A 27017-nucleotide genomic window follows, 5' to 3' on the forward strand; every position below is an offset into this window, starting at 1 on the left:
TAGAGTTTTAATTCAGATGACAATAATGAGTGATTTATAAATATGACTTGGCATTTCAGTCTCTAGCACATATGCACTGCTGTCCCATAGACAAGGATTCAGTGAAAGTAGTCAATGGTAAATTATAGAAATACTCTTTGCAAAAAGTAATGTGAGAGTAAAAGAATTATCACTTATTCAACGTCTATAATAAAAAATGAAATCGATAGATTTATATTTGTTTTCATGTCTGTAAAATCGATGATTAGGTCATTGTGACATTTCCTATTCAAGAACTAATTGCACATAATACACATATTCCATAAAAAAATCATAGATATGTGTAATAAAAAAGACTAAACTTTCTGTAAGCATCTGAAAATATTATGTTTTTAAAAATCTCTAGAATGTAGAAGAGTCCCTGCCTATATTACATGTAAGATAGCAAATAATTTGACTTCTCAATCGTATCATTCCGTAACTAGGGAGAAATACATTTATCTTTATTTGGAAACAATTATAAAAAGCACATCAAATGCAAGACCTATTTGTGAACCACATGGCACATGGTCTTACTGGAGAGTGTCTCAGTATTAAGTACCTAATATATCAAACACCCCACACACACACACACACACACACACACACACACACACACACACACACACACACACACACACACACACACGCACACACACACACACACACACTCACAATGTGCATTGTAATGACTGACTACAGTAACTCCTGATGCTAAAGCTTAATGTGCTGTGACAATAACTGCCTCCAATGACAGTTTCAAACAGAGCAATCTCAACTATACAGACTATAAATCAATAGCAGGTAGTAGAGTTAAATAAAAACAGGCACTGAAATGGCAATTGATATCTTTTGCACATCATAGACACATTTCTTGTTTAAGTGAGCTGGATCTCTTTTAAAAACATGTACTTAAGCTAATCACAGCTTTGCAACCAGAGCATTTGCAAAATCAATAATGCACCGGTAGTAGTGCACAACAGGAAATTCACACCATTTGAATGAACAGTTCATTTCTGTAATTAGAAAATACTGTTGAACATTATGCACCACATCAGACACACCCTATTAAAGAACACTGCAGAGAGAAAAAGACAGAAAGAGAGTGAGAAAGAGGAGGAACTTGTCAAAGCTCTCATCCAGTTGCCTAAGAAGGCTGCTTGGTCATTACATTGATTGACATTTAGCTTAATAACAATGAGGCCAGTTTTTTCTGGCAGCTCTGTAAACACACTGAATCATAAGGCCAAAAGCTCAGAACTTTCTCAACAATGAGATTTTACGATTCCTAATCCAAAGCACTTTTAGATCTAGGTAGTGGAGTAGTAAATTAAGTAAAGGATTTACCCTCATTGTGAGAATTAATAATTTACACTGCATCAACATGAGCTAAATAGCTCACCCAAACTGTTAATGACAGGTAATTGGCTAGTTTTAGCCTCGGGTGTGTCATCGCTAATACTTGTCAGGAACCCTGGATGTGACATCACTTATCAACTGTGGTGTAATATGTGAGGTATTGGCAGTAAATTATCCCATAAGAATAAATGGAAGAAATGTATCATAGAACATGTTTTTTTTTTTCAGAGACTTCATGCCACCATATGTACACCACTGGCATGGGAATGTTATTCGAATCTGTGTTGGAGACTGTGAGGTAGCCATCATGTGGCATCGGTCCACATGAATCCCAGACAGTCCCTCAGGCGATGCGGTAGTCAAATGTGTCTTTCTCCATATAGTCTGTCCATGTGGAAGAAGGCATGCTGCTGTAGGGGTCCAGCAGAATACGGAAACATCGCACAATAAGCAAGCCCAGGAAAATGAAGAGGAGCAACACAAAGACGAAAGCTGCCTTTTGCTCAAGGGTGAGAAAAGGGATGGGCTGAGTGGCCCCAGACGCAGACAGCGTGCTGCTGTGGAGGTGCTCCGCCATCCTTAGGTTCTAAATGTTCTCGGTAACCCACGAACCTCCCTCACCACGGCCTCAGTGGCATGTAGCCAATCACGTTGAGCCTCAGATTCAACAAGTTTCCTGTCAGAAGCATTTTAATATCATTAACGTAGGTCCTTTTTTATGACGAATTGCTAAGCACACACAGTTTAATTATGTAGAACATTCTAGAAATATATAAAATAACTAAGCAAAAAACGAACGTCATGTCATACCCCATCCTTCTTACTGGTATAATCAGTGCTCTTTACAGCAGTACTGGAAGTTTAAAAATAACAAATACACATATTTCTACATAAATATTTGTTTTGAGTGTAAACGCAACGCTTTATATCTACTGCCAATGTTCAGCATGTTGAGCATGCACTACCAGCAATTTAGATTGTTTGTATTGTGAAGCCTATTAATCATTAGTATATATTAAATATATATTTCTATAATCATGTTCTTATGTCCTGGAGAAATTCCATTCTGTCCAAATATATCCACATTGCAACTAGACCTTTACATCTGTGTATCTGGAAACACATTTGACATGCATGGCTTTAAATATAGAAGAATCAGGCTGGTATTTTTATAATCAAAGATGTTAAAATTACCGGCTACACTGGAGGGTGGTGACCTTACAATGGTACACTTCTTTGATGTCAGTACCCAATAATAGACCTGGCACTCCCTGCGAAATTTCACGATTTCATAATGTTAGACCATGCATATGCTGAACCTGTGACTCTCTAACCACTCGTATTTAACTCATTTTATATTTGTACAAGGAATATTATGATGCATAATAACATGTCTACAAATGTTTACCCAGTAAAAAAGAAAAAATCCACTAAACTCACATGCATGTCTTCATTGCTCTGTTAAAAGAATTATAATGTACGTATAGCAGTACTGGCAATGCCTTACCTTGTTTAGTTTCATATTGATTGCAGTTTCCTATATTTTATATAAGCCAATATTCTGACTCTGGCTCATATATCTATAGAGTTGTGTATATGGGAGCTTCGTGTTCCATGTCACTAGCAGTTTGGAATGCAATGCAATCACTCACTTACCTGTTGTGGAGGAGCAGCTAAAAGAGATCCGTCAGAGGTAAGCAGATGGACGCCAAAAATAAACTGTGAAAGTCTCAGCCCATTATGTGAAAGTCCAATATGACTCCCTGCATGAAGCCATACGTTTTGCCAACTTTTTAACGTAGTCACTCAGTTCATTCAGAAATCAAAATAATAGCTTCGTTTCCTTGCTTGCATTCCTGGCTTTTGTTGTGCAACTCCCTCTCCTCCCTACCAGATTGAGTGTGTGGTGGTGTCATATCACCCATAGCAACCAGTTGCCATAGCAATTCCTCAAAGTGTGTTCACTGAATGCTGGGCGAGTGAGAGAGATGTGTGATCCAACCAAGGCTCTCTGCAAATCACTGTTTCAGTGAAGCATGAAGATTCAATAAAGGCTTAGAAACGTGCCATATCAACACATCATAGTCATCATCTCTGACTTGAGTCATGGCCAGAATAATACAACATTTTCATTTGGCGTTTCTTAGATATTAGTGGTATTAGTCTGAGAATTGTTTTATTAACCAAAGAAAAGCAAATAAAGCTTCACAGAATTAAACACATATCTAAAAGTGAGCTTTTATTATAGCACAATATTCTATATTTGTATTCAATTAATATACTATTAAAACTTTTCCATTAAATGAATTTAGTGTGAACACAAATGCATATTTCTTATTTAATATATTTGCAGGTGTGAAGAATGCCCACAGTTGGAAGGTGTAGAATCCATAAGCAATTATTTATCAAATCCAAATCAGCAAGCATAATCAATTGAAATTACCAGGCAAAGTCATCCAAAATTACCAGAAAGACTGTCAGTTGATCAAAGGTACTGTACAAAAAACACAAACCCAAAGAACAGAATTGTGAATAAACACAGCAAGGGTCATACATGTGAAACAATAGTAATAACAAAAAGAAAAACTTGAAACGTCATACACAATAAACAACACTTTGCAGTGGATCTCTGAAAACACTAGCTTATTAAGCGCTAAAGGCATGAGCTAAGCTGGAAGATGTCAGTACTCTGGCGAGGTTAACTCTGGTGGTCAGGAGGAGGGGCAGATGATGACAATGTTACAGAACCCTCCCTCTAAGGAAGACCTCCAGGTGTTTTTTTGGGTGGCCGTCCATGGGGTATAGGTGCAGGGTGGTCTGTGGAAGTCTGTGAAAAAGAATGGATCTAAGATAACATCCATCCCTTTCATCAGGGCCATAACCCTCCCAGTTGACCAGGTATTGGAGTCTGCTACCCCTGCGGAGGGAGTCCATGGACTAATTAGAATGCTGACTCTTCAATTTCTAGTGGCGGTGGTGGAGTGGGGGTTGAACTTTCTGTAGTGGATTGGAGATGCTGTAACTGGGGGGTAGCTGAAGAAGCCTCCTATGAATTTGGGGCTGAGTTTGTGACTTGGCAGCATGTACTTGAAATTTCTCATTGAGTGCCATACTAGCTGGCCCAGTTGGTAGGGTGTATGGGGTCATCTCTAGAGTTTGCCTGCAGGCACTGATGCCAAATAGCCCTCTGGACGTGAACATGGGCACTCACCCACACTGTTTGGCTCTGACAAATCCAAACGTCTGAAGGGTCTCCAGACCATGGGAACAAAGGGAGTTGATAGCTCTTAAAACATTGTAAAGGGGTCAAACCCGTGAAGGACGGGAGCAGGGAGTTTTGGGGATATTCACTCCACAGAGTAAGTCACTACAGGAGTGTTGTTCTTGGCTGCAGTATGATCTGAGATAATGGCCAAGCTCCTGGTTCAGACTTTCAGCTTGGCCATTAGACTGAGGATGGTATCTGGACGTGAGGCTGATGTCGACTCCTAACTGCTCACAGAAACCAGGAAGTGAACTGGGTCCCCCGGTCTGAGGCTATAAAAAAAAAAACACAAAAAACTCCCTGCTCCACTGAATGGTTTTCTGTTTGGTTGGCAGGTACTGCTTGGTGAGAGAGGGCATTAGCTTTGCTGTTTTTGGAACCTGGTCAATATATAACAGTGAAATTAAATCAGGTATAAAAGAGAGCCCAGTGGCTTGGTGTGGGTTGAGTTGTTTAGCGTTCTTGAGATGAACTATGAAAAATGTAAACCTCTTCAGCGAATATTTTCATTCTTCTAAAGCTTCCTTGATCAATAAATGTTCTCTGTTTCCGATTAACTTTCGCAGGGGTCAGTTTGCAAGAGCAAAATGCACAGGGGAAGAGCTTCTAGGGCTGCCGTGACATGACAATACTACCCCATCCCACAGTTGGATTGTTCTACTTACGCCACAAAAGGGATACTGGGATTAGGATAGTGTAGAATGTGTGCTGTGGTGAACCGGTGAACCAGATACCTGAGTCTGATAAAGAGTCTGCCCAACTCGTTCATCACCTCGGGGCACTCTGCTTGGATAATCCCTCGTACTGCTAACTAGATGATCCAAGTGATCTTTCATAATGAAACACAACAATGCTGCATAGCATTATGAACTTTGAGTCTGTTGCATGCTGTATCCACTACATCTACAGGTTACTGGATAATGGTGAGTCTTATAATGAGAACTAATCCTAATATTAATCCTTATGTATGAGAATGTTTTTTTCTCTCTCCTATTAATCAATATCATCTACATCCACTGTACAAATCCAAAAACTTGGGGTGTGCGGTAGCCTAGTGGTTAAGGTGTTGTGCTACCAATCAGAAGGTTGTGAGTTTGAATCTCAGGTCTGTCAAGGTGCCACTGTTGGGCCCCTGAGCAAGGCCCTTGTTGTATAAAAATTAAATAATGTAAGTTGCTCTGGATTAGAGGGTGTCTGCTAAATAATGTAAAAATTCAATATACAGAAATGTAATGTGTTTCACAGGCAGTTTTCCTTTAAGTAAAGTTTGAATTTTTAGCTCAAATAAAAAAAAAATATAATTTTTAATTTGTCCTTGTCACGTCTAAATTAAATATACATTCTTCTTAAAAAAAAATTAAGAGAATCAATTGAAAAAACAACAACCAAAAAACAATTACGTACTAACCTACGTCTGTCCTCACGTGATCTATGCGTATTACGTCATTCCAGAGGTTGCCGTACGTGTAGACGCCCCCTGTTTGGTGTTAGCTTAGCTGGCTTAAGGTTTAAAATGTCTCTGAACAGAAGAATGAAGAGACAGCAGTGTAGGAAATAATATCAAAACCCTCAATAAAGTTTCAAAGGTAAAGACTTCGGTGCATTTTATAGAATTATATATATACATATAAATAGCACGACAGAACTATTAGAGTACCGTGTTAGTGTATAATGAATGGCTAAAAAAAAAAAACTGGCCTGTCATTTTTTGTACATAATGTTATTTTAATCTCCTCGAAGCGTCTCAGCGAGTCTTAACACCACTGATCCCAGATCAGCTGGTCCCGGTCTCAGCGTCCAGGATGATCTCTGGCTTCTGTAAAGTTACTTTTATTATGTTTTAACCGAGTGTTTAACCACGACGGGGCTCAAGAATTAATGCTTTGCTGTCTTAACTAGCCATTAGAGATTCAGGCTATAAGAAGTGACCCTATATCGGTAGTGCTAGCGTTAGCAACCTAGTTATCGCTGGTGAGTTTATTGCTCTCTGGCTAGCGAGCTAAACCTGAGACAGGACGGGATTTTATTCATTTATTCGTTTCAAACGATTCTAAATAAGCCTCACACAAAGCTACTGCGTGTATGTGAAGGTTTTACACGTCGACTGTAAAAAAGTAGAGCTAAAGTGTTCAGTTGTGTGTTGTGTGTTTGTGCAGTATAGCTAGCTAGCTTGCTAAGTAGTGTTAGCTGGCTGGCTAGGTCTGTAAGCTAGCCACTTTTTTATGGTCTTGCTAGCAAACTTTCCATGTTTGTGTATTAAAAATGCTGCTTGACCAACTGTTGGATGAAAACGGTTATTTTTTGGTTATCTAGCACTGATTATTCTACACATAATCAGTTATATACATAATGCCCTAATTGACTCCTTCACTTTTGTAATGGAAGTTAAACTTTATTGGAACAAGTAGCTTTTAGGTTGTGACAGCTGGTTAATTTATTAATTCATTACTGGACAAACACATCCTGAAGCTGGATATCTAGGTTGTTAGCTGTTTAAAAACTATTACATGATGCTTACTCTGATTTCTGATTACTGCATATCCAGTATAGTTTTATGTGCTTGCTTGTTTGTTTGTTCATGACATGCTTATTTTTGTTGTCTGTATTTACAGGAGACGAGTGCGTGTGTCGTGGGATAGAATTAAGCAGATCACCTTGAACATGAGTAAGAAACCTCCTAACAGGCCAGGTATTATTTTTGAAGTTGGAGCCAGAGTGGAAGCTCAAGACTATTTACAAAAATGGTAAATAAGGGGAAATGGCTCAAATTATGCAGTTTTGTTTTATGTATAGGTTATATTTATTCTCCCTTTTCCCTAAACCCTGAAGGTACCCTTCTCGTATAGAGAAGATTGATTACGATGAGGGGAAAATGCTTGTCCATTTTGACCGCTGGAGCCATAGATATGATGAGTGGATTTTATGGGACAGCAACAGGCTACGTCCACTAGAGCGACCCATTCTGCGTAAAGACGGGCTGAAAGAAGAGGAGGATTTAACTGTATGTCTCATAAATAATTCATATGTATGCACTAAAAAGGCAGAAAAACAATTCGACGAAGACTTAATTGCTGGTTGAGTAGCGAAAACGTAGTAGAGCACCTAATCTGGTCTCGGTTCCTTGCTTGCAACCCGTCTGCATTAGTGTTTTTGTTTCTATCAGTAACCTGAGAGTAGCTATTAGTTTTCATTAACCAAAATGTGCCGGACGGTCACAAAGAATGTCCTTGTAAAAGCTTGCAGTTGTTTATGGAAATTGTCTAAGACTTAAATGACCATTTTATTCATTCAGATGAGAGTATGTAATTGGACTACTGTTTTTTTTATTTTTTAAACATTTCTACCAGGAGAAAATTGGTGAGATGAGATCATCTCGCCTGCGTGAGCTTCCTGGGTGTACAGAGAACACAGAGGACCAAAAAGACTTGCCACCACAGAGACAAGTACACACATCAATTGCCAATCTTCTCAGATCTGGCTTTCTAATAACCTCCTTGTCTCATCACTGTTTTTCCCCCTCTATCAATTACATAGTTTTAGAAACAAAGGCAGGATTGTCTTTTAATATCCCATTTGATGGGATATTGATTCATAGTGGTACAGTTGGCTTTGAAATTGCATGAAAATACTTGTTCATATATTCAGTAGGACTCCTCTAGGTACAGGCCACATGTTATTCCATATTATTCCTAACAAGTAAACAAGATCAGTTAACATATAGTGATAGCTGGCATATTTGTATTATCAGGCGGTTCACCTTTTGAGTTTCTTTTTTGGCAGCTGTTTGATACAATTCATCGAAGTCATCAAGAATTAGAGAATTCTCCATCTCTTATCAGGCTAACATATATAATTCATATGTTAGACATTGCTGTTGATACTATTTAGTGTGGAGTTGAAAATGATAACACCTAGAATGTTCATAATCAGAACTATTTCCATCACTTCTTTACATGTATATAGCTATGTTTAGAATGTGTGATAAAGAACATACTCAAGCAGTTTCTATTATTAAATATGTATGTCTATTTCAGTTACAGGATTTGAAAGATGGTGAAGAAGTTCTTGCCCGATGGACAGATTGCCGATACTACCCTGCCAAGATTGAAAGTGTCAACAAAGAGGGCAAGTATCATTTTCATATGTCTCAAATTACCTTTATACAATAATCTCCTAGAGTCTGCCTAAACATGTCTTTATTCACAGGAACCTACACAGTCCAGTTTTATGACGGGGTTATTCGCTGTGTGAAACGAATCCATATAAAATCCATGCCAGAGGATGCCAAAGGACAAGTAAGTGACTTTTTAAGATGTCCACAACAGAATTGCTTCAAAGGGAAATTAACACAGTTTTTACTCATAAATCTTACCTTAACCCTTAACCTTCCATCACTTCTTTTTCAAAAGTTATCAGATTATTGATGAATTATGTGATGGCTAAAAATGTTTTTTATACTTTGTTGAGGCATCTTTAAAGTGATGCCTGCTTGCTTTTTTTTTGATTATTGCTTTTCCAGACAATGAGTTATACATGCCCAGTTACCTATAGAGGTTTTGGAACATAATATTCAGTGTATGATTTAGGCTTTGGCCTTGGGGCTGGGCAATAAGATGATATAATCTCCTCACTGTGAAATTATGGCACAAACCATTTTCTCAGTGATTGATGATTAATGCAATCCTTTTTATGCACTTTGCACTTTATTAGGAATCAACACTATATGAACACTGGGTACGGCTTCAATTTTCTCTCTAAACAGACTCAGTTCTTGGTGACGTGGTTTCCGCATGATTTTAGAACCATTTATTTCATATTCTAGTCCATTCTGGTCATTCTCATCTGATCTCTCTCATTAACAAGGTGTTTCTGTCTGCAGTACTGGCTGTTTTTTCTTTATTGAAGCTTTCTGTACACTCTAGAGACTGTTGTGCATAAAAATTCCAAGAGATCGGCAGTTATAGAAATACTTAAACCAGCCAGTATGGCAACAATTATGCCACAGTTTTTCATCATGAGAACACTTTTTCATCATTCTGGTGGATTAGCTGAAGCTGCTTGCTGGGATCTGCATAATGTTATGCCTTTCACTGCTGGCACATGATTGGCTGATTTAGATAGGTGCAGGAATGAGAAGGAATACGAGTTGTTCCTAATAAAGTGGATAATAAAAAAAAAAGTTTTTTATTTGTGTTCTATTTGTATGTTTTCCTCCTTCCCAGTGTTAAATGATTTATTTTAGACAATACATTGTAGACATTTTCTTTTTACACATTTAAACCAATATATAATAAATATTGTGTATTTTAGTATTTTGTGTAATAAACTGCTTTCCTGCATAGTGGCATTATGCTTTTTTCTTATCTTCTACCCCGGGCCACCCCACACCCAAAATATGTCCAACATCCTGATATCCTTTGTGGCACATGTTAATCTTTGCCGTGACCAGAGACATGTTATGTGTATGAAGCAGGATTGGATTGCTCTTGTGAAGGCAGCCACAGCTGCAGCCAAGAGTAAAGGAGGCTGTAGGCCTCGCACCAGTGCCAACAGCAACAAAGACAGAGAAGACAGAACAGAGACCAGGCTTGATGAACTCAATGATGAGGATATCAATGCTGAATCTGACAGACTTGGTATGAACAGTTTTGGTAGATAAATAATCATTGTCTGTATTATACATTTATTCATGCATTTCTCCTCTGACTCTGTTCAGGCTCTTCTGATGAGGAAGACTGTAAGCCATCTTCTGAAGTCCTTGAGATGGCTAAAAGTAAAAGAAAAAGCAGCAGACAAGGTAGTTTTTGCAATGTGAAAAGAGCTCGTCTCAACAAAACAGCAGGTATCATTTGTCTACTTAAATATTATCATGACTTCATAACCTTCTTTAATGTTAAATGATCAAATTATATTTCATCTCATGTGTTTCTGTTAAAGTAAAGTATATTGTTATTTAATTTATGCTTTGCTTAACTTTTCATTGTAGCCTGTGCCAAAAATGAGAGTGATTGCAGAGATCTTCCCTTGGCATCACAGGTGTGATATACAACTGAGTTGATCTTTGTAACATGGATTCTATGTTTCTTTTGATCCGGCTAGGCCATTTCTTTTCTTTTTGATAATGACTGAATGAATGTGGTAATATCTCTGCCTTTGAAGAATTGATTTTTTTTGTGTACTTTTCGTCATAGAGTGGACTAGCAGCTGAAACATGCCCCGGTGAGGAGCCTTTGCAGTCTGCTGTAACCCAAAGGCATTCCGCATCCCTGCCCAATACACCCCCAGGGGCATCCCGCTCTTGCAGACTAAAACATGATTCTGGAGAGTCGACCATCAGCAGCTTGAGCACAAGTACAGCAGCTGAGTCTAAGCCCTCACCCATCTCCATTCACACCCTCTCAGATGCACACACAGGTGGGTAAATCCAAACAGTCTGTTACCTCTAACCACTAATGTTAAACCAAGGAGACCAGGGAGCTCAATTATTTTTCCTTAGAAATAAAAACACCATTCAAGTACCACCTCTAAGACATTTAGAAGCAAGTAAAGGTGTGTGTCAAAGTGTAGCAAATAGATACCAGCCACAAAAAATGACTTTTGAAATTCTGACATGAACTGTCCTTCATGGCATATCCACTATTTGGCCAAAAGTTTTTGAACACCTGACCATCACACCTACATGTGGTTTTTTTTTTTTTTAACAGTTCATTTAAGATTTAGTCCCCTTTTGCTCTTGTAATAACCTCGAGTCTTCTTCGTCTGTGCATGCGAGTGTAGCCACGTCAAACTCTCCTCAGAGGCGCAGAAGATCCCAGCGTCTTGCAACTTCCTTAGACCCAACCTGCCCACCCTCACCACCTACTCGGGATTCCAACTCCAGCACACCACAGACTGGCTGTAGTCAGAGAGCAGGTACAAGATCCAAAAAAAAAGGGCACAAAAAAAGCAGGGATAAGCAAGTAATCTGTGTTTGTCAGTGACAAGTCTGAATTTAGGGACAGCTCCATTTCCTGTGCCAGAAGTGTAATGAAGTCTGGCTGAATAATCATAAAGAACAAAGACAGAACATGATGAAAACATAAATTCAATTCTCTCAAAAATGACAAGGGATATGGAATAAAAGAGGAACAGTAGTTATTCTTTACGTGTTAGCCAGCTGTAAAACCTAAATCTGCCTTTGTACATGCACATTTACCCACAGCTGCTTTCTCTAGGTAAATGAGGTGGATAGGGAATTGTTTCCCTTGTTTTTTCCATGTAATTACCTCAGTTAATGAAGTATTCTGCTTTTCAGATGCTGACAATAGTTGTTTGGTGAAAACTGAACCCCCTTTAAACAAACCAGTCACTGGTACTCCTGTTCCTTCTCTTGGAACTGCTCAATCCACAGTCGCTGAGAAGGAAGGGAGTAACATGTTGCTTGTCAGTCATGCATTAGTGGCAGAGAGATTGCCATCTGTTGTAGCAGGTAAGGTTGTGCTCATACAACAGAATAGCTGTATTACTTTTGATTTCTCAGTTTAGAATAATTGTTAATATGGGCAATGTTCAGTCTGACCTGTACAGTCTTTTACATTACTAAAAATATCCGGTGATCAATTTCAATTATATTATTTCTCTCTCTCACTTCAGCTACTGGTCCAAAAACTACTTCTAGGACCCACAGACCCAACAAACATGCCAGAGAGCCCAGTATGTATTGCAATTTACATTTAATGTAAACTTTCAGAGTCTTTTTAAACAATTATTTTGCATTGATTGTTATGGATAAAAATACCTTTTTGGATTCCTCACCATTTCCCTTCCAGTAATAAATACCAAGCGATCTGATGACCCCACGTCTCCTAATGAGTCTCTGGTTGACCTGGACCATAATAAGTTCAAGTGTCAAATTCCAGGCTGCTCTAAAGCCTTTCGGAAAGCCAAGCTGCTGGACTACCACCTGAAGTATTACCACAATAATGATAAAGAGTTGGAGGGTGAAGTATGTTCCCCTGAAAGAGAAGGTCGCACCAGGGCCACATCTACTTCTGTACCTACCAGCAACATGGTGGAGATACCCGATAGCAAGAGGCGCAGGACAGTCTCCACATCCTCCTGTATGTGCAAATATACTTTCAGGGAATATGTACTTGATTTCCATTGTCAGTTTATTTTCCTAAATATACAATAACTGATTTTTTTATCTTTATCTGCATAAAATGCTACCTATTCTGTAGTCATGAGTTTCAGTAAACTATATCAGCTGACTTTTTATGTTGTTAAAAAAATGTATCACGTGTACTGATTATAACACTACTTGCTTACTGTTGAGTGTTATCTAAAGCATGAGCTTTTGCTGCCCAGCGGGATGAAAATTGCTACAAATTTTTTTTTCTTTCCTTTTCCCTCCCAGCTCTGTCTTCCCAAGGCCACATATTACAGCTGGACTGTGCTGGCTCTTGTCTGAGGCCCCCAAAGTTCTGTAGGAAGAAGCATTCATCTGCGTCTGTTAGCTCGGACAGCACCGAAGTCTCACTTCCTCCTTTATCCAGAGAAAAGACTTTTGAGAACTTTAATGACAAGCTCCTCAAGAGGGTGACTGAGCAAGACAAAAACATCGATCAAGGTATGTATTTAAACAGATTTTTAGCCATGTGGAATCAAGATGCTTGGAAAACATTTCACATTCATTTCTCTGATCCAAAATGTGTATGGTTTATTGTACAGTTTATTGGGATTATACTCCCTTCACTATAGTAAGAGTCTGTCTTACCACAGTCTAGTTGTCACAATTTACTGCAGACATAAGCATCATCATAAGACTGCACTTAAGTGTATTTAAAACTCCCCTCCCCAGGGCTATGTATGAAGCCTGAAAGGAAATTCCAAGAGAAATGCCAGCTCATTGGTAAGCTCTTTTGGGCTACTCTGTTTTTCTGTCTTTAAAGTAATCTCCTTGCACATTTTCATAATTTAATAAAATGTTGATTCCTTGTCCTTTGTCAGGGAAAAAGAGGGATAAAGAACGCAGAGATAGAAAAGAAAAAGACCCTTTTAAACTCAAACAAAAGAAAAAGAAAAAGAAGAAGAAGAAATCCAAGCAGTACTGTAAGTCATTGCATCTCTCCGTAGTAATTCCAAGGAATTCTAGATTTGTCATTTTGACTACCTCCAAGTCGACACAGCTCTTAGTATGAACGACTTTCCGGATTTGCCATCTGTGCCCAACAGAGAAAGGCATATTTACCTCATTAAACATTCCACAAGCTTATCAAGGATTAGGCAAAGAGACATCAGAGCTACTATATTCGCATTGGGGCATATGTTTAACTCTCCTCATCTTCACACAGGTTACTCTGATATGGAAGATGTTTCCATGTCCTTCTTGGAGAGATCAGCATATCTACTCCATCACTCTTCCTCTAGCTCCTTTTCTAAACACTCAGCCTTCCAGTTTCCTCGTGCCATACTGTCAGTCGATCTCACAGGAGAGAGTGAGTATTCAGACTCTCGAGTAAGAATGCAAACAGCAGTCTTCTGGTGCTTAACAAATGTTTACTTTTCCCAATCACTGCTTATGTCTTCCCAGACCTATCAGATATTGACTTCTTGGAGGACTCCACAACAGAGTCTCTGCTGTTTAGTGGTGATGAATACAACCAGGATCTAGATTCTCTCACAATGGAGGATTTCCAGGATGAGGAAGACGAATCGGCTAATGAGATCGTTCGTTGCATTTGCGAAATGGATGAAGAGAATGGCTTCATGATTCAGGTGGGCATGTGTGAAGTCTTGGGTCGGAACACATTTACTCATAAGACACCCAAAAGCATTCTTGGTTATGAAGTTTTAATTTACAATTTAAGTTAAGCTATTTTAGTAATAGAAATGACCGACTTCATTTGGGTTTAAGAACATTTACCATTCGTGATTTGGAAGCGGAGTTAGCACCTCCTTTTACAAAGGATTATGAAACCCTGCTCCAAAGCAGGATTAATACAGCTTTCGCAGTGCCAAATGTTTGAAATAATTCAGTGTTAGAATGTTACACCTAGATGGTTAACAATTGAACAGCGTTTCCCTCATATTGAATGGAAGCAGGATGTAGAAGCACATAACACAGGAGGGTTGGGAGCATGAGTTGGCATTGAATGTCACAGACGTATCAATGATGGACACTTATGACTCTTATTAATGATGATGATGACTCGTATTCATCAATGATGGCTCTTTACATCGCTCTGGATAAGGGCATTTGCCAAATGCTGTAATAGGAAGTGTGTGCAGTAGCAATGAGGAAATACCTGACACTGAATTAATGGAAGTTGGATGTCAACAAATGGCAAAACTTAAAAAGGTCAAAAAAGACTAGAAAGTTGCAAAGCAAGACAATAACTGCTCAGACACAGAACAGCAGACTATTTTTTTTTTTCCCTCACTTATGTGAAAGCGCAAGACAGTCTGACAAGCACACATCAGTTGTGCTCTGTATTTATCCAGGCATGGTTGTTGACTGCAAATATGCAAATAAGAAGGTTTTGGGATTGTACAGTGTGAAGAAAAAGTGTGAAGAAAAAGATATTTCTGGATTCTGTTTGCACAGGGTTTATAATTCAAGTGTGAAAAAACCATTGTCTGTCACAAAAGGAGCAGTCATGGGTTATGGAAATTGGTTATGGAAAAGAGATTTTTTTTTTCTCATTTAAGAGTCACTAGAGGGAGATGTAAACCCATAGTGAGTCCCTAGTGGGGATCCACCCTGAATTTTTAACTCAGACTTGCTAGCAAATCATGACCGTAAAAATCATCTGATCACTAGGCTTTTATATTACTTGTAGGCAGTACCTCAATGCTAAACACGGGTACAGTAGGTCCATCCTTTTATTATTTTATACTGATTAAAATGTGTCATTTTACCTTTGGAGGGGAATGAGTAATTACATCAGTTCTGTACAGTTCTGTACGCATGATGCATTATGATTGTTTCTTTCCTTCAGTGTGAGGAGTGTATGTGCTGGCAGCATAGTGTGTGTATGGGACTTCTTGAGGACAGTATACCTGACCAGTATATTTGCTACATCTGTAGAGACCCACCAGGTAAATAACCCTCCCCCCAAGCACAAAACTAAATTTCATATCGCTTTTGAGTAATGTGATCTGATTTGTTTGTCTACCAGGACAGAGATGGAATTCCAAATATCGTCATGATAAAGAGTGGCTATATAAGGGCCACATGTATGGTTTATCTCTATTGACTGAGAACTACTCGCATCAGAACGCTAAGAAGATTGTTTCTACTCATCAGTTACTGGCTGATGTTTACAGTGTTAAAAAGGTGCTCCATGGCCTTCAACTCAAGATGGACATCTTACAGTAAGTGGATTTATTACCGAGTCTGTGTGAATCAGAGAGGCTTATAGATAAACCTGAGAAAGTATAGGGCTGATTTATATTTCTGTAAACCTGTGTGGTCATTGTTTGTAGATGTTTGAAGAGAGTTCTTATGACTTTCGTATATGCAATAGGGAGGCATTATCACAGTTACAGAAGAGAATGTACAGAAAACAAAACAAACATAAGTATAAATTCTTGTTCTGGCTTTGGCTGAGATTACCAGTGCTACCAGACCTGCCTCCCTGCTTATCTAATCAGCTTTTGCATCACAGAAGTCAAGAAACAAATGAGAGAAACATTCACAGAGAAATGTTTTGTCTGTTTTGCTTACTCTCAGACCATCATCATATAGGCATAGGCATATTTTGACGTTTCTTTTTTTTATTCCAAAGGAATAAACACAATCCCAGTTTACACTTGTGGGCTCGTTCTTGGGTAAACTCTGATGAGGACCAGCCTATGGGTGGAGTTCCAGACTGCATCATGTTCCAGCAGCGTGTTAACCAGAATTTAAATACTGAGACCTATATCACCAGTGAGCACAGCTACCAAAAGCCTTCTGGTATGGGCCACCAACACAAGCATGAGCAGGGCTTCCAGACTGCCTCTCAGACGCTGTCATTTATACCAAAGGAGGAGGAGGTTAGTTTGATGGTCACTTGTGAGCTAGAAATCAACATAAGGGAGAATTAGGGAATGCATTCTATTTTAACACTGATATGATGAGACCCACCAGCCTCCATGCCAAAACAAATGTATATATAGCTTTCTAGAGTTAATTGTTAATACACCAAATTACAGTATGATATTTTTTAATGAATAATAGTTATAACTTTGTTATATCAGCTAAAGAATACTGAATATTTTTCTGCTAAAACGGAACAAACTGAAAAGGCTCCCAGTCTAGGTCTAAAGTCTGATGCTCTGTGTTTGGGTGCAGGTGAGCAGTGCAATCTCATTGTCTGGCTGTGTGAGTGAGAGCAGCTCAGGGCAGGTGGAACCAGCCAGAAACTGTCTGCAGTGGCAAATGAACTTACTCACACACATTGAAGATGTTCAGAACCAGGTGGCTGGCCGCATGGATCTCATTGAGAAAGAGCTAGATGGTAAGATTGGCATTAAATTTTCTGCAGTAATAGGCAGCTATATAAATGTTCTTAAGGTGTTATGATAGGATAGCAGGTCCTGCGAGTGTCTGCTGGACTCCATAGCAGCTTTTATTATCCAATGACCATTCAAGAGTCATGTTTAGGGGTGTGAGGTCGGTTTCCCTGCAAAAAAAAAACCCCAATCGTGCAACCAGAGAACATTTGGTGGTGTAAATTAATGAGTCTACACTGTGAATTTTACATTTGGGAAATCCCTCATAAACTTTCATTGTCACAGTTGTTAACAGGACGGCTTCCTTCTTCCTTGAGGGAAATAAAGCTTCACAGCGGCTTTGTTTCCAGGTGGACCATAAAAAAAAAACACCACACACGTCTCCCAGAAATTCTGTATAATCCAAACAATCAGATGATCACTTTGAAACTTCTGAAATGTTCCCAAGTTTGCAGGCCATATGAATCAGACGTTCAGCCAACGGTTCATAGGCATGACATCTGAGGCTATGAACCAAGGCTGAGACTAGGTGTCATAGGTGTCATAACTCCTGATTTAATTAAAGAATAATTATAAAAATGTAATAATTAATGGTCCATATTAAATATGCTCTTTTGTGCAGTAATCATTCTAGCCAACTATATGCCTTACTAATGCAGAATGTTAACTATATATGTTGTTGATTTTGTCCCTCATCCTGCTGTGGGTTTAGTGTTGGAGAGCTGGTTGGATTTCACAGGAGAACTGGAGCCTCCAGATCCACTGGCCAGACTGCCTCAGCTCAAGTGGCGTATGAAACAGCTGCTGATGGACTTAGGGAAAGTGCAACAGATGAGCACAATGTGCTCAGTGTAAGCATGGTCACAGGTTGCAAACACGTAAGGGCTGTGTGTGAATTTGTCAGAACCTTTAGGGCACAACAGCACATACATGCAGAAACTAATGCACAATGCATGCTGTTAAAGAACACAGATAAAGAAAGTGTAGATAATGATCCTCTGCAATGGTTGTTTCTCCACTAAGTAGTAATGGATTTGTAGGACGAGCAAGAGCTGTGTTCGTAATAAAGATCTAAACCATGCAGCATTCAAGTGTTTACTGTCTCAACAACGCATGTAGATGAGGACAATGTTCACATTCTCGGTGTATTTAAATCAACATAGTGTGTTTACTTGCCCCGCTGCAATCAGCAGATAATTAAAATATCTTTGAAAAATAAAAAAGACATGAGTAAAGTGGTGGTTTTTTTCTTACCTTGTAGAAATGGTTCTCAGAATAAAAGAAACACAAATTCATGCATCTTTCCAGTTTTCAACTGTTTGTCTATAGAAGTTTAATTATTATTATTATTATTTTTTTAAAGTACTATCTGTGTGTGTTCCCAAATTGTATTTGGGAGAAATGAATGTTTCTCAGATCTTATTTTGTAACACATTTGAGGAATAAATCTTTACAAGGTATCCAGAATTTCTTTGAGCCTCTTAAAACCCACACGGGTTTAATTTGCCAAAAAAAGCTCCATTGAACTACATTGTATAAGTGGATAGGCCGGTTGAGAGATTCTCTATGGCAGTGCCCACATTATTTCAAAATATTTTGCTTAGTTATATTCTAACAAATAATTTGGTCCAGTGTGCTAGTCCAGAATGGTTGTATAATGTATTCATTTTATCCATTATCTTATCTCCAAATTCTTGCTACTGAAAAGCTTTGAGTGTCATTTATTTGTCCCCAGTGTAGTAAACTAGTGTGGAGTTGACAGTAAATGCTTGTGACAAGGATTTTAGCCCGGGTTTATTTTTAAATGTATATACTGTTTCTATGTACTGTAAACAACAGGTATGAAAACAAGGCATAGTAGGACAATATATACTTGAACATCTCTGTTTATTCAACATTTATATTGCTCTGTATAAAAGTGTTTAGACCTGAAGTTGATACCAGCTGTACATTAGAGTTTATTTAAAAAACTTGATGCAACTAACTTTATGTAATTCAATAAAAGATATTCTGACTATTTTCTGTTGAGATCTCATCAGTGTTTGCGTACGTGCTTAAGTTCTTCTTTTACAATTCAGTGTACATTTTTCTCTTTATGATGATTGCTTTTTCACTTTATCCTGGAAATACTTTCACGTGTGCATTCAGAAACTGGATATTCTAAACTGTGTGTGTGTGTGTGTGTGTGTGTGTGTGTGTATATACTGTATGTGGTAGTATCAGTGGATATCATGCAGAATGTCATGATAAAACATTCTAAAATTAACAAATACATATGCAATTAAGCAAAAGTACTGCAAAAAACATAAAAACCCCCAAAAAACTCAGACAATACTCAGATGGGGAAGGCATGCTGGAAATATAAATGCAGTGAACGTTTTTCGCCGGAAAAAAAAGGCATCAGACACATGAATGAGCCATTTATAGTATATGTTTAAATATGTTCAAAATAAAAAAGGTAAGTAAATAATTGTTAAAGTTGAAATACATATCCAATTTGTGTATGAAAATGAAAACATAAATCTACTAAATATTGGGCAATAATCTAACAGACCTCATCCTGGATGAGCTCACCTACCTGACTCAGCTCTTGATGGAAAGTGGCTACTGTGATTAAAAAAACAAGTTCCAAGCTTGACTGCTCACTTTCTCATGGTGTATGAACCTTAAGTGCTTGAAGTAGCTAAAAGAGCTTTATGTTTTAACAGTATACAAGTCAGAGATTTCTGAAGTGCCATACAGCAATGACAGTGCAGATCCACACTGTATATAAGACTGGGGTGTTCTGCTCTCAGTGGGTATGTAATTGCATTGGAAAGGAGCGATTGCAAGATGTACCTCTGTTACCTTTTGGTTTTGCTTAGCAGCTTCTCTTTTACTCTGTGCAAAATCTCAGGTAAGTCTATATACTTATTCCTTATTTATTTCCAGTATTTATGAGGAGCGCTGACTTTAAAACTTCGAGCTGTTGCATTAATCATGAGAGCAATTCTTTACGCTGGATGCAGTTCACCCTCTAATCCTGTATCATTTGAGCTTCTTATGGCCAAGGTTTTCACTTCTGACGATCAATACACATCAATACTCTTTCGGGAAGGCTTTTCTTGAGATTCTGGAGTGTGACTGTGGGGATTTGTCTATTCAGCCACAAGAAGGTCTGTCGGTAGGGATTTTAGGCACTGATGCTGGGAGTGGAGGCTTAGTGAGCAGCTATCATTCCAATTCATCCAAAAATGTGTTTAGTGGGGTTGGGGCCAAAGCTCTGAGCAGCTCACTCTCTTTCTTCCACTCTAACCGTGGCAAACTATGTCTTCATTTAATTTGCTTTGTGCGCATGGGGTCTTCAAATTGTAATTCTACATCAGACACAATTGCATGCTTCTAAAATTGTTTAGGGAAGAAGCACATACTGTATGTGTGTGATGATCAGATGTACACAAACCTTTAGCCATATATTGTATTTCAGGGTATTGTGAGCATTTGTGAATATCTCTGCTCTAGAATACCAGTTGGAGTCGCAGACTGGGAGTCAATGTGAACAGCTGAGAGCTATTGGAGCAGCACAACAGCAGGACCACATCCCCCAGTGTTCAGAGGATGGTCGCTACAGGTGCACTAAGACTAATGAACTGATGTGCTACAAACGTGAAGCAAATGCTTATCAGTGAATAAAACCCATTTAAAGTGTATTAAACATGACCTGAAGAACTTGTGTCTCTGTAGACATGTGCAGTGTAATCATCTTGGGGAGTGTTGGTGTGTTAATGGAGATGGAATTGAAATTCCTGGAAGCCGACAGAACACATCCGTGGTGCATTGTAAGTGCTAAAAATGTTAAATATTCTAAAGTGTATGCCTTATTATGCTTCTATGATAGTTCTAGGTGATTACCCAAGTGGAATTTGTGTCATCATCTGGACATGGTGTCAGGCCAAGCGTATTCGTTTCACATTTTCAGTTTCCTGTCTCAAACTGCTGTGCCCAAGTGAACATGACCAAATGAAACTATTGTGCCTCAGGTCTGACTTCATGCCAGCTGCAGAGACAGAGGGCACTGCTTAGCCAAGACACTGATCTGGTGCCTCAGTGCATGGAGTCAGGTGAGTACCAGCATGTTCAATGTGACGGAACTCTGGGCCAGTGCTGGTGTGTGGACCTGGAAGGCATGGAGATCTACGGTACAAGGCAGAATGGCAGACCATCAGATTGTGAGTGGGATTGTTATTGCAGTTACAGTATATTTGTATAAACTGCATTTCACTAGCCTAAGTGCAAATAAAATACAGGATGCATTTGTGTTATAATCATATAATATTCTTATTTAGAATATTTTGTAATGTGTTTTTTAGGCTTTAACTTAAGGGCTAAGAAAGTGATAATTTCATGGATGTTGGAAATTTATTAAATTCACTGGCTGGCTTATGTGCCCTATAAACCATATCGAAAACCTTAGTATTTGTTTTACTAAAATGAGATATTTCAATTTCCCAAATGTGTGTTTGGAATCTCTGTTTTACACACTTTACCATTACTTCAATCACTAATCAATCTGATAATACTTTTCCTCTGTTAATTTACACAAGGAATATTTGCACAACCCAGCATGTTAATTTGAACCAATTTTCTTTTTTTTTTTTTTATCTTTTGAAAATCCCTATGTAGCCAACGCTTTGGATGAACTGCAGCACCCCTTTTCTCACCTGTTATAAGTACAAATTATATAATATTTGTATTTGACCATTAATTTCAGGTCCAGGTGTGTGTCAGGTGAAGGAGCGTAGACTTCTACATGGAGTTGGTGAGCCATCTCCTCCACAGTGCTCAGATGATGGGACTTTCCTTCCTGTGCAGTGCAAGTTGATTAACACCACCAATATGATGGTCTTTGATCTGTTACATACCTTCAACAGGTGAGAAATTGATCATTTTCAATTTTAACATCCTTTCCATTTATTAGACAACAAGAAAAAATAAAAAATGAATGATGAGGAAATCATAACACAGCAGTAGAGGGTTTAGATAAAAATTACTTGAGTTAAGTGTCTAATTTCCATTATACATCCATGGTAATCTAGGGACATAATTTGCCAGGGTAGGATGAGTGGGCTGAAATGTCAACTTTATTCAGTTGTCTAAAGTTGAGGTTGCTTCGGTGTTCCTTGTGGTGTTAGTGTAGTATGGAGACACATCCTCCCAGAGATTAACCCTATTTGTCTGAGATAATAAAGGGATGTCCAACAGGGATGTCCAAACTTTTTTTTCCCCAAAGGGGGACAGATTAGACCACATTAGACACAAAAAGCAAATCTCAGAGCCAGTCACTAAGACATTTTAATTTTAATGGAATAAATGCATAAGCGTATCACCAGACACTTCTTGTGATATTAATGATGTTCATAAATTGACATTTCAACAATTCACAAAAGGTTTTCCATGTTTAATGTTCAATATGATGACCTTGTTTTGTTTCATAAGGACTCATGGTATTAACATCCTTAATTGCTGCAAAAATCTTTTGACTTATGAGACACAAACATTTGCTATAGTTTTTAATGAAACTGTATTGTTGTTTCTGGCTCTTTTGAAATTGTTCCATCTTGCTCTTATGGTCTGTATGAGTAAATATCATTAAGTAATTTAATCTGCAGATCTAAGCAGAGATAAAAACTAACTACCTAACTACATGTATTAACACCATCCCATCGTAAAGGAAACTTGCATTGTATTTTCTACTGGTCTATCCATCATTCAGTTTAAGAGAGGAGCTGCTGCCCACTTAACATCTGTCCACTTGTCCATTTGGCCTTGGGGTTGGACACCCTGGTATAGAAGCATTTTTTTTTAAATAAGTAGCATATTTAATGATAAGCTGTTCATAATGTTTCTACTGACAGTTATTCATGTCAGGCTATGGCTCCATAATTATTGTCTTTGAAGTGTAGAGACATTTGTAAGTCAGATATTTCTTCCTGTTTTGTTTAATCTGTCTAGTGCTTGTTTTATCCTCTGTTTTACATGATTTCCATATTATCAATCATAAACGTCATTATCTGTCATTTAAATATAGTCCACTTTTTTAAGTACCTCCATGTTGGTGTGAATTTCCTAATTATATTATATTATATTATATTATATTATATTATATTATATTATATTATATTATATTATATTATATTATATATTGTCACTATTTTTTTCACTGAACGTTTATGTGGTACATGTATATCTTAGATATCCAGAGCTTTTCCAGACGTTCAGTGGTTTTAGAAAGGCTTTCCCTGAACTGTCCAGCTACTGTTACTGTGCTGATTCTCGAGGCAGAGAGCTTCCCAGCACTGGTGAGGCTAATACTACGTCAATTCAGTAGCACAACTCTGATTCATATACAAATGTTTGACACTGTATATGTATATGTTTGTGACAAATGTGACTTATACCTCAATATTTTGGCAAATAGTAGATCTGTCTTTTAAGAGCTGGTTCCCAGTTGTGTAGTTAATTAAAGGTCATTTATCATTTTTCTGCCAGTAAATGTTCTCTAATCTGCTGTTTTCCTTACTGCACAGGCCTGGAGCTGCTCCTAAGTAATGTATATGATACAGCTTTTTCAAGCCTCGATGTAGGAGGCTCTTTCCTGCAGTCCAACATGTATCGAATCCTGCAGAGGAGATACCTTGCTGTCCAGCTGGCCTTGACCGGACAATTTAGATGTGAGTTTACAATATTTCAGTCAGTATGTTAGTAAGAAAGGTCCAAAGTAAGGTTAGTCTTTGACCAATAGTTCAAAGTTGATTCGTGTTCGATTGTACATGCACAACTGCAGAGGATCTGTTGAATACACTAACATATTTAAATATCTTTTGAATAACAGTAATTTATGATGATGTACTGTAGGTCCAACCCCATGTGAAAGGGAACGATCTGCAAGTTCCCAAGCTGGTAATGTCTTTGTACCTTCATGCGATGCTCGTGGAATCTACTTACCAACCCAGTGCCAGGCTGGTGGGCAGTGCTGGTGTGTGGACTCTGATGGCAAGGAGATCTTTGGGACTCGTCAGCATGGAGTTCCCAACTGTCGTAAGTTTTAAAAATAATAGCCAGTTGTAACCATGTTTTAGGAATTGTTGTAATTTTAGCAAGCTATAAATGGGACTTTTGATTCTTCAATCTTTACTCATTGTTAAATCATTGGCAGTGTTTTATATTAACGTTGATAAGAGCTTGTCCTTTTAAGTGATCATGGCACTGTAATAGTGGATGCAAATTGTAAAATTTGATTAACATGGTGTTAGATGGAGTAGTAAAACTTTTTTTGGTTCTCAGTCAAAGCAGCAGATGTTTAAATCATGCATAATGAGTTGCATAATGAATAATTGCAGTCACATTAGGATGACCCAAGAGTGTATGATTTAAAATGCTTTATTCTTCCCACATGCTGCTTTTGGATCTCAGCTGTTTTCTTGCATGTTTGTTTAGGCACAGGAGCAAAAGACTGCCGCTCTGAAAGGAGACAAGCACTCTCCAAGCTCTTTTATGGTCCAGCTGGATACTTCAGTCAGAATAATGTATTTTCAATCTCTGTGGAAAACCCACAGAAATCGTTTTCTCCTTTTGTGCCGTGCAGCCTGGAATTCCAAGAGCTACTTGCCAAATCTGGTCTTTCTGGATCCTTGCCTAAATCAGAATCAGAGCATTTGGATGTTGGGGAAATTTTGGCTGAAATTGTGCAAGGATTGTTTCCCACGGGAGCTCTTGCTTTAAAGGCCCTGTCGCTCACCACAAACCCAAAAAGACTTCAGGGGAACCTTTTTGGGGGCAAGATCTTGAAGAACGCAGGCAATTTTAACTTTACTGGTACTGTTGGTGGTAGAGGAACTTTGAGATTTAGTCAGCTTTTCGGTCAGATTGGCTTGATCCAAAATGGTGAGGACCTGCTGCAGCTAGCCACGTTCTTCTCAGATGACTCAGTTAGTGTAAATCTGGATCAGGAGATCTCAGATTCTTATGGCCGCATTGTAAACCTTAAGCGCAACAGGGACTTGATCAAGCTTATTGGCACAGTCCTAGAAAATGAGCAGTTCTTTACAACACTACAACAGGTAATTACCTTACTGAAAGCAGAAGATAACAACAAGCTAGGACCAATTTTCCAGGCAGTGTTTCAGAATGACATTTGCAATACAACTGCTACCCTGTCATCTCTGTATGTGCCCCAGTGCACAGAAGATGGGCAGTATCACGAGATCCAGTGCCAGGGTGCCGAATGCTGGTGTGTTGAGTCTAATGGTCTGGAGGTTATGGATTCTAGGTCAACTGGGTCCAGACCAAGATGCCCATCTCGGTGTGAGAAGGAGCGCAGAATGGCCATAGAAGTGAAATCCAGCAAGTCAGCAGGCTCGGAGGTGTTTATTCCTAAATGCGAAAAAGATGGAGAGTATGTGCCATTACAGTGCCTTGGGAAGAGCTGCTTCTGTATGGACCAGACTGGAGCTAGACGCAACAAGCTAAGATCTGGAGGGTCTCTGCAGTGTGAGTAGTTACTCTGAATAAACGCCTGATTTATCTGATTATATTACAGAACAGGGCAATTCATGTAAGGTAACTGAAAAAAGTTTTCTTCTCTGCATCTGTGTAGAAGTACATTTTGCATGCATGCAGTTTTTTTTTTTACATACTGATATTAGATGAAAAGGCATAATTATTGCTTAGGACAATCACCACTTTTAAACTCACAAGGAGATATGAATATGAGACCATTACAGAACAGCTACATACATACTGAAATGATTTTAAATGTAAATGTACTACTACTAATAATAATATTATTAATAATTTTCCAATCGGAAAGCTATTAGGTAAATTTCCTTACATTTTATTTAATTAGTTTTCCTTGGACAGCCAAAAATCCTCAAAATGGAGGTTTCTCTAACAGTGTAATGTCTTATTTTGTCATTTTCTTTTATTTCCAGGTCCAACAATCTGCCAGTTTACTGCAGCCCAGAATTTCCTAAAAACAGTCAATTCCATTCTAGCCAGTCCTGCTTCAATATCACAACTGTCTGACATCTATATCCCTCGCTGCACTTCGGATGGTAGTTGGCACCAGATTCAGTGTGATGGCCCTCCTGAACAAGCCTTTCTGTTCTACCGCCAATGGCGTCAAATCAACAATGCTGGAAAGCAGCTCACTCTATCTGAACTCTTTAATATTCTGCAAGAATACGGAAGAATTCCAGAAGCAATGGCATCATTCAAAGGCTTCCTCTTTGCATTATTCCAGGCAAGACATCAGAAAGTGTTTCCTTCTTTGGCAAGATTTGACACATTTTCCGAAATTCCATCTGAAATTCTGGATGGGAATGCTCAAACTACTTTCGGACAATCTATTTTACTGAACCCTTTGTCCCTATGGAGACTTCTCAGAGGAGACACTAGCCAGTATCCAGGCCCGCTGTCAGACTTCAGTGCTCCTTTGGGTCATTTTAACTTGCGCCAGTGCTGGTGCGTTGACCAGAAAGGAGCCATGATCCCTGGCTCCAAAGCTTCAGTCAACCAGGTTCCAAAATGTGAGCATTAATCATTAATCAAGTACAAATTCATGATATTTTAGAAGTACAGCTAAAATCTTCATGCTTTCACTGTTTTGCAGGTCCAGGGTCATGCTCTTTGGTGCGGGATCGAAGTGAAATGTTGTTAGCAGAGGTTGAGAGACTGATCTCTCTTTCTAACAGCTCTCATGTGCCTGTGGGTTATAGCTTCCTCCTGGCAGAGAGTGTAACGCTAAGTCCTGAAGAGCTGCAGCATGCAATCACTTCTGGATTTCAGATTTCTGACATTCTGTTGAGTAATACAAACTCTGCCCTGCGCCTTGCAGCCCACTCTAGTATGCAACTTTTGA

At 38.6% G+C, this 27017-nt stretch overlaps 3 protein-coding genes across 13 annotated transcripts in view; 2 read left to right on the forward strand and 1 right to left on the reverse strand.

Moving 5' to 3' along the window:
* Nucleotides 1-305: 305 nt before the first annotated feature.
* On the reverse strand, nucleotides 306-3300 carry LOC113644689 (cortexin-2). Of its 2 annotated transcripts, none has more exons than XM_047810747.1 (2): nucleotides 2885-3018; nucleotides 306-2053 (listed from the first exon to the last, which is right to left on the reverse strand). In XM_047810747.1, the coding sequence occupies exon 2, from the start codon at nucleotides 1952-1954 to the stop codon at nucleotides 1721-1723; it is 234 nt and encodes a 77-aa protein (XP_047666703.1). In that variant the 5' UTR covers nucleotides 1955-2053; nucleotides 2885-3018; the 3' UTR covers nucleotides 306-1720. The 2 variants fall into 2 exon arrangements, with proteins under 2 accessions (XP_047666703.1, XP_027005536.1); XM_027149735.2 differs by lacking the exon at nucleotides 2885-3018 and adding an exon at nucleotides 3034-3300 and having other exon boundaries at nucleotides 308-2053.
* Nucleotides 3301-6073: 2773 nt separating this feature from the next.
* Nucleotides 6074-19136, forward strand: phf20l1 (PHD finger protein 20 like 1). 10 transcript variants are annotated; one of them, XM_027149420.2, is made up of 24 exons: nucleotides 6074-6228; nucleotides 7255-7386; nucleotides 7472-7643; nucleotides 7990-8085; nucleotides 8677-8767; nucleotides 8849-8937; nucleotides 10113-10278; nucleotides 10359-10484; nucleotides 10629-10678; nucleotides 10834-11056; nucleotides 11420-11554; nucleotides 11937-12110; nucleotides 12275-12334; nucleotides 12451-12741; nucleotides 13038-13250; nucleotides 13482-13532; nucleotides 13631-13732; nucleotides 13975-14118; nucleotides 14214-14398; nucleotides 15622-15721; nucleotides 15802-15997; nucleotides 16411-16660; nucleotides 16959-17124; nucleotides 17832-19136. In XM_027149420.2, the coding sequence occupies exons 2-24, from the start codon at nucleotides 7304-7306 to the stop codon at nucleotides 17972-17974; spliced, it is 3306 nt and encodes a 1101-aa protein (XP_027005221.1). In that variant the 5' UTR covers nucleotides 6074-6228; nucleotides 7255-7303; the 3' UTR covers nucleotides 17975-19136. The 10 variants fall into 10 exon arrangements, with proteins under 10 accessions (XP_027005221.1, XP_027005223.1, XP_027005222.1 ...); XM_027149422.2 differs by having other exon boundaries at nucleotides 10359-10439; XM_027149421.2 differs by having other exon boundaries at nucleotides 10116-10278.
* Nucleotides 19137-19721: 585 nt separating this feature from the next.
* Nucleotides 19722-27017, forward strand: part of tg (thyroglobulin) — a 32697-nt gene continuing 25401 nt past the window's right edge. The window contains 13 exon segments of the mRNA XM_047811114.1: nucleotides 19722-19900; nucleotides 19903-19929; nucleotides 19932-20015; nucleotides 20621-20729; nucleotides 20843-20937; nucleotides 21139-21327; nucleotides 21870-22029; nucleotides 23351-23457; nucleotides 23686-23829; nucleotides 24014-24196; nucleotides 24596-25648; nucleotides 26089-26685; nucleotides 26769-27002. Coding sequence (XP_047667070.1) covers nucleotides 19864-19900; nucleotides 19903-19929; nucleotides 19932-20015; nucleotides 20621-20729; nucleotides 20843-20937; nucleotides 21139-21327; nucleotides 21870-22029; nucleotides 23351-23457; nucleotides 23686-23829; nucleotides 24014-24196; nucleotides 24596-25648; nucleotides 26089-26685; nucleotides 26769-27002 — 3019 coding nt within the window. The 5' untranslated portion in view covers nucleotides 19722-19863.

Source organism: Tachysurus fulvidraco, chromosome 3 (assembly GCF_022655615.1).
Source record: "Tachysurus fulvidraco isolate hzauxx_2018 chromosome 3, HZAU_PFXX_2.0, whole genome shotgun sequence".
NCBI lineage: Eukaryota > Metazoa > Chordata > Actinopteri > Siluriformes > Bagridae > Tachysurus > Tachysurus fulvidraco.

What these genes read in the sequence shown, in the direction of transcription:
- LOC113644689 (XM_047810747.1), bottom strand. Translation starts at nt 1,954, where the DNA reads ATGGCGGAGCACCTCCACAGCAGCACGCTGTCTGCGTCTGGGGCCACT.
- phf20l1 (XM_027149420.2), top strand. Translation starts at nt 7,304, where the DNA reads ATGAGTAAGAAACCTCCTAACAGGCCAGGTATTATTTTTGAAGTTGGA. An exon ending in CAGAGGATGCCAAAGGACAA is followed by an intron (nt 8,938 to 10,112) that starts GTAAGTGACTTT and finishes ATGTGTATGAAG; the next exon opens with CAGGATTGGATTGCTCTTGT. An exon ending in TTATACCAAAGGAGGAGGAG is followed by an intron (nt 16,661 to 16,958) that starts GTTAGTTTGATG and finishes GTTTGGGTGCAG; the next exon opens with GTGAGCAGTGCAATCTCATT.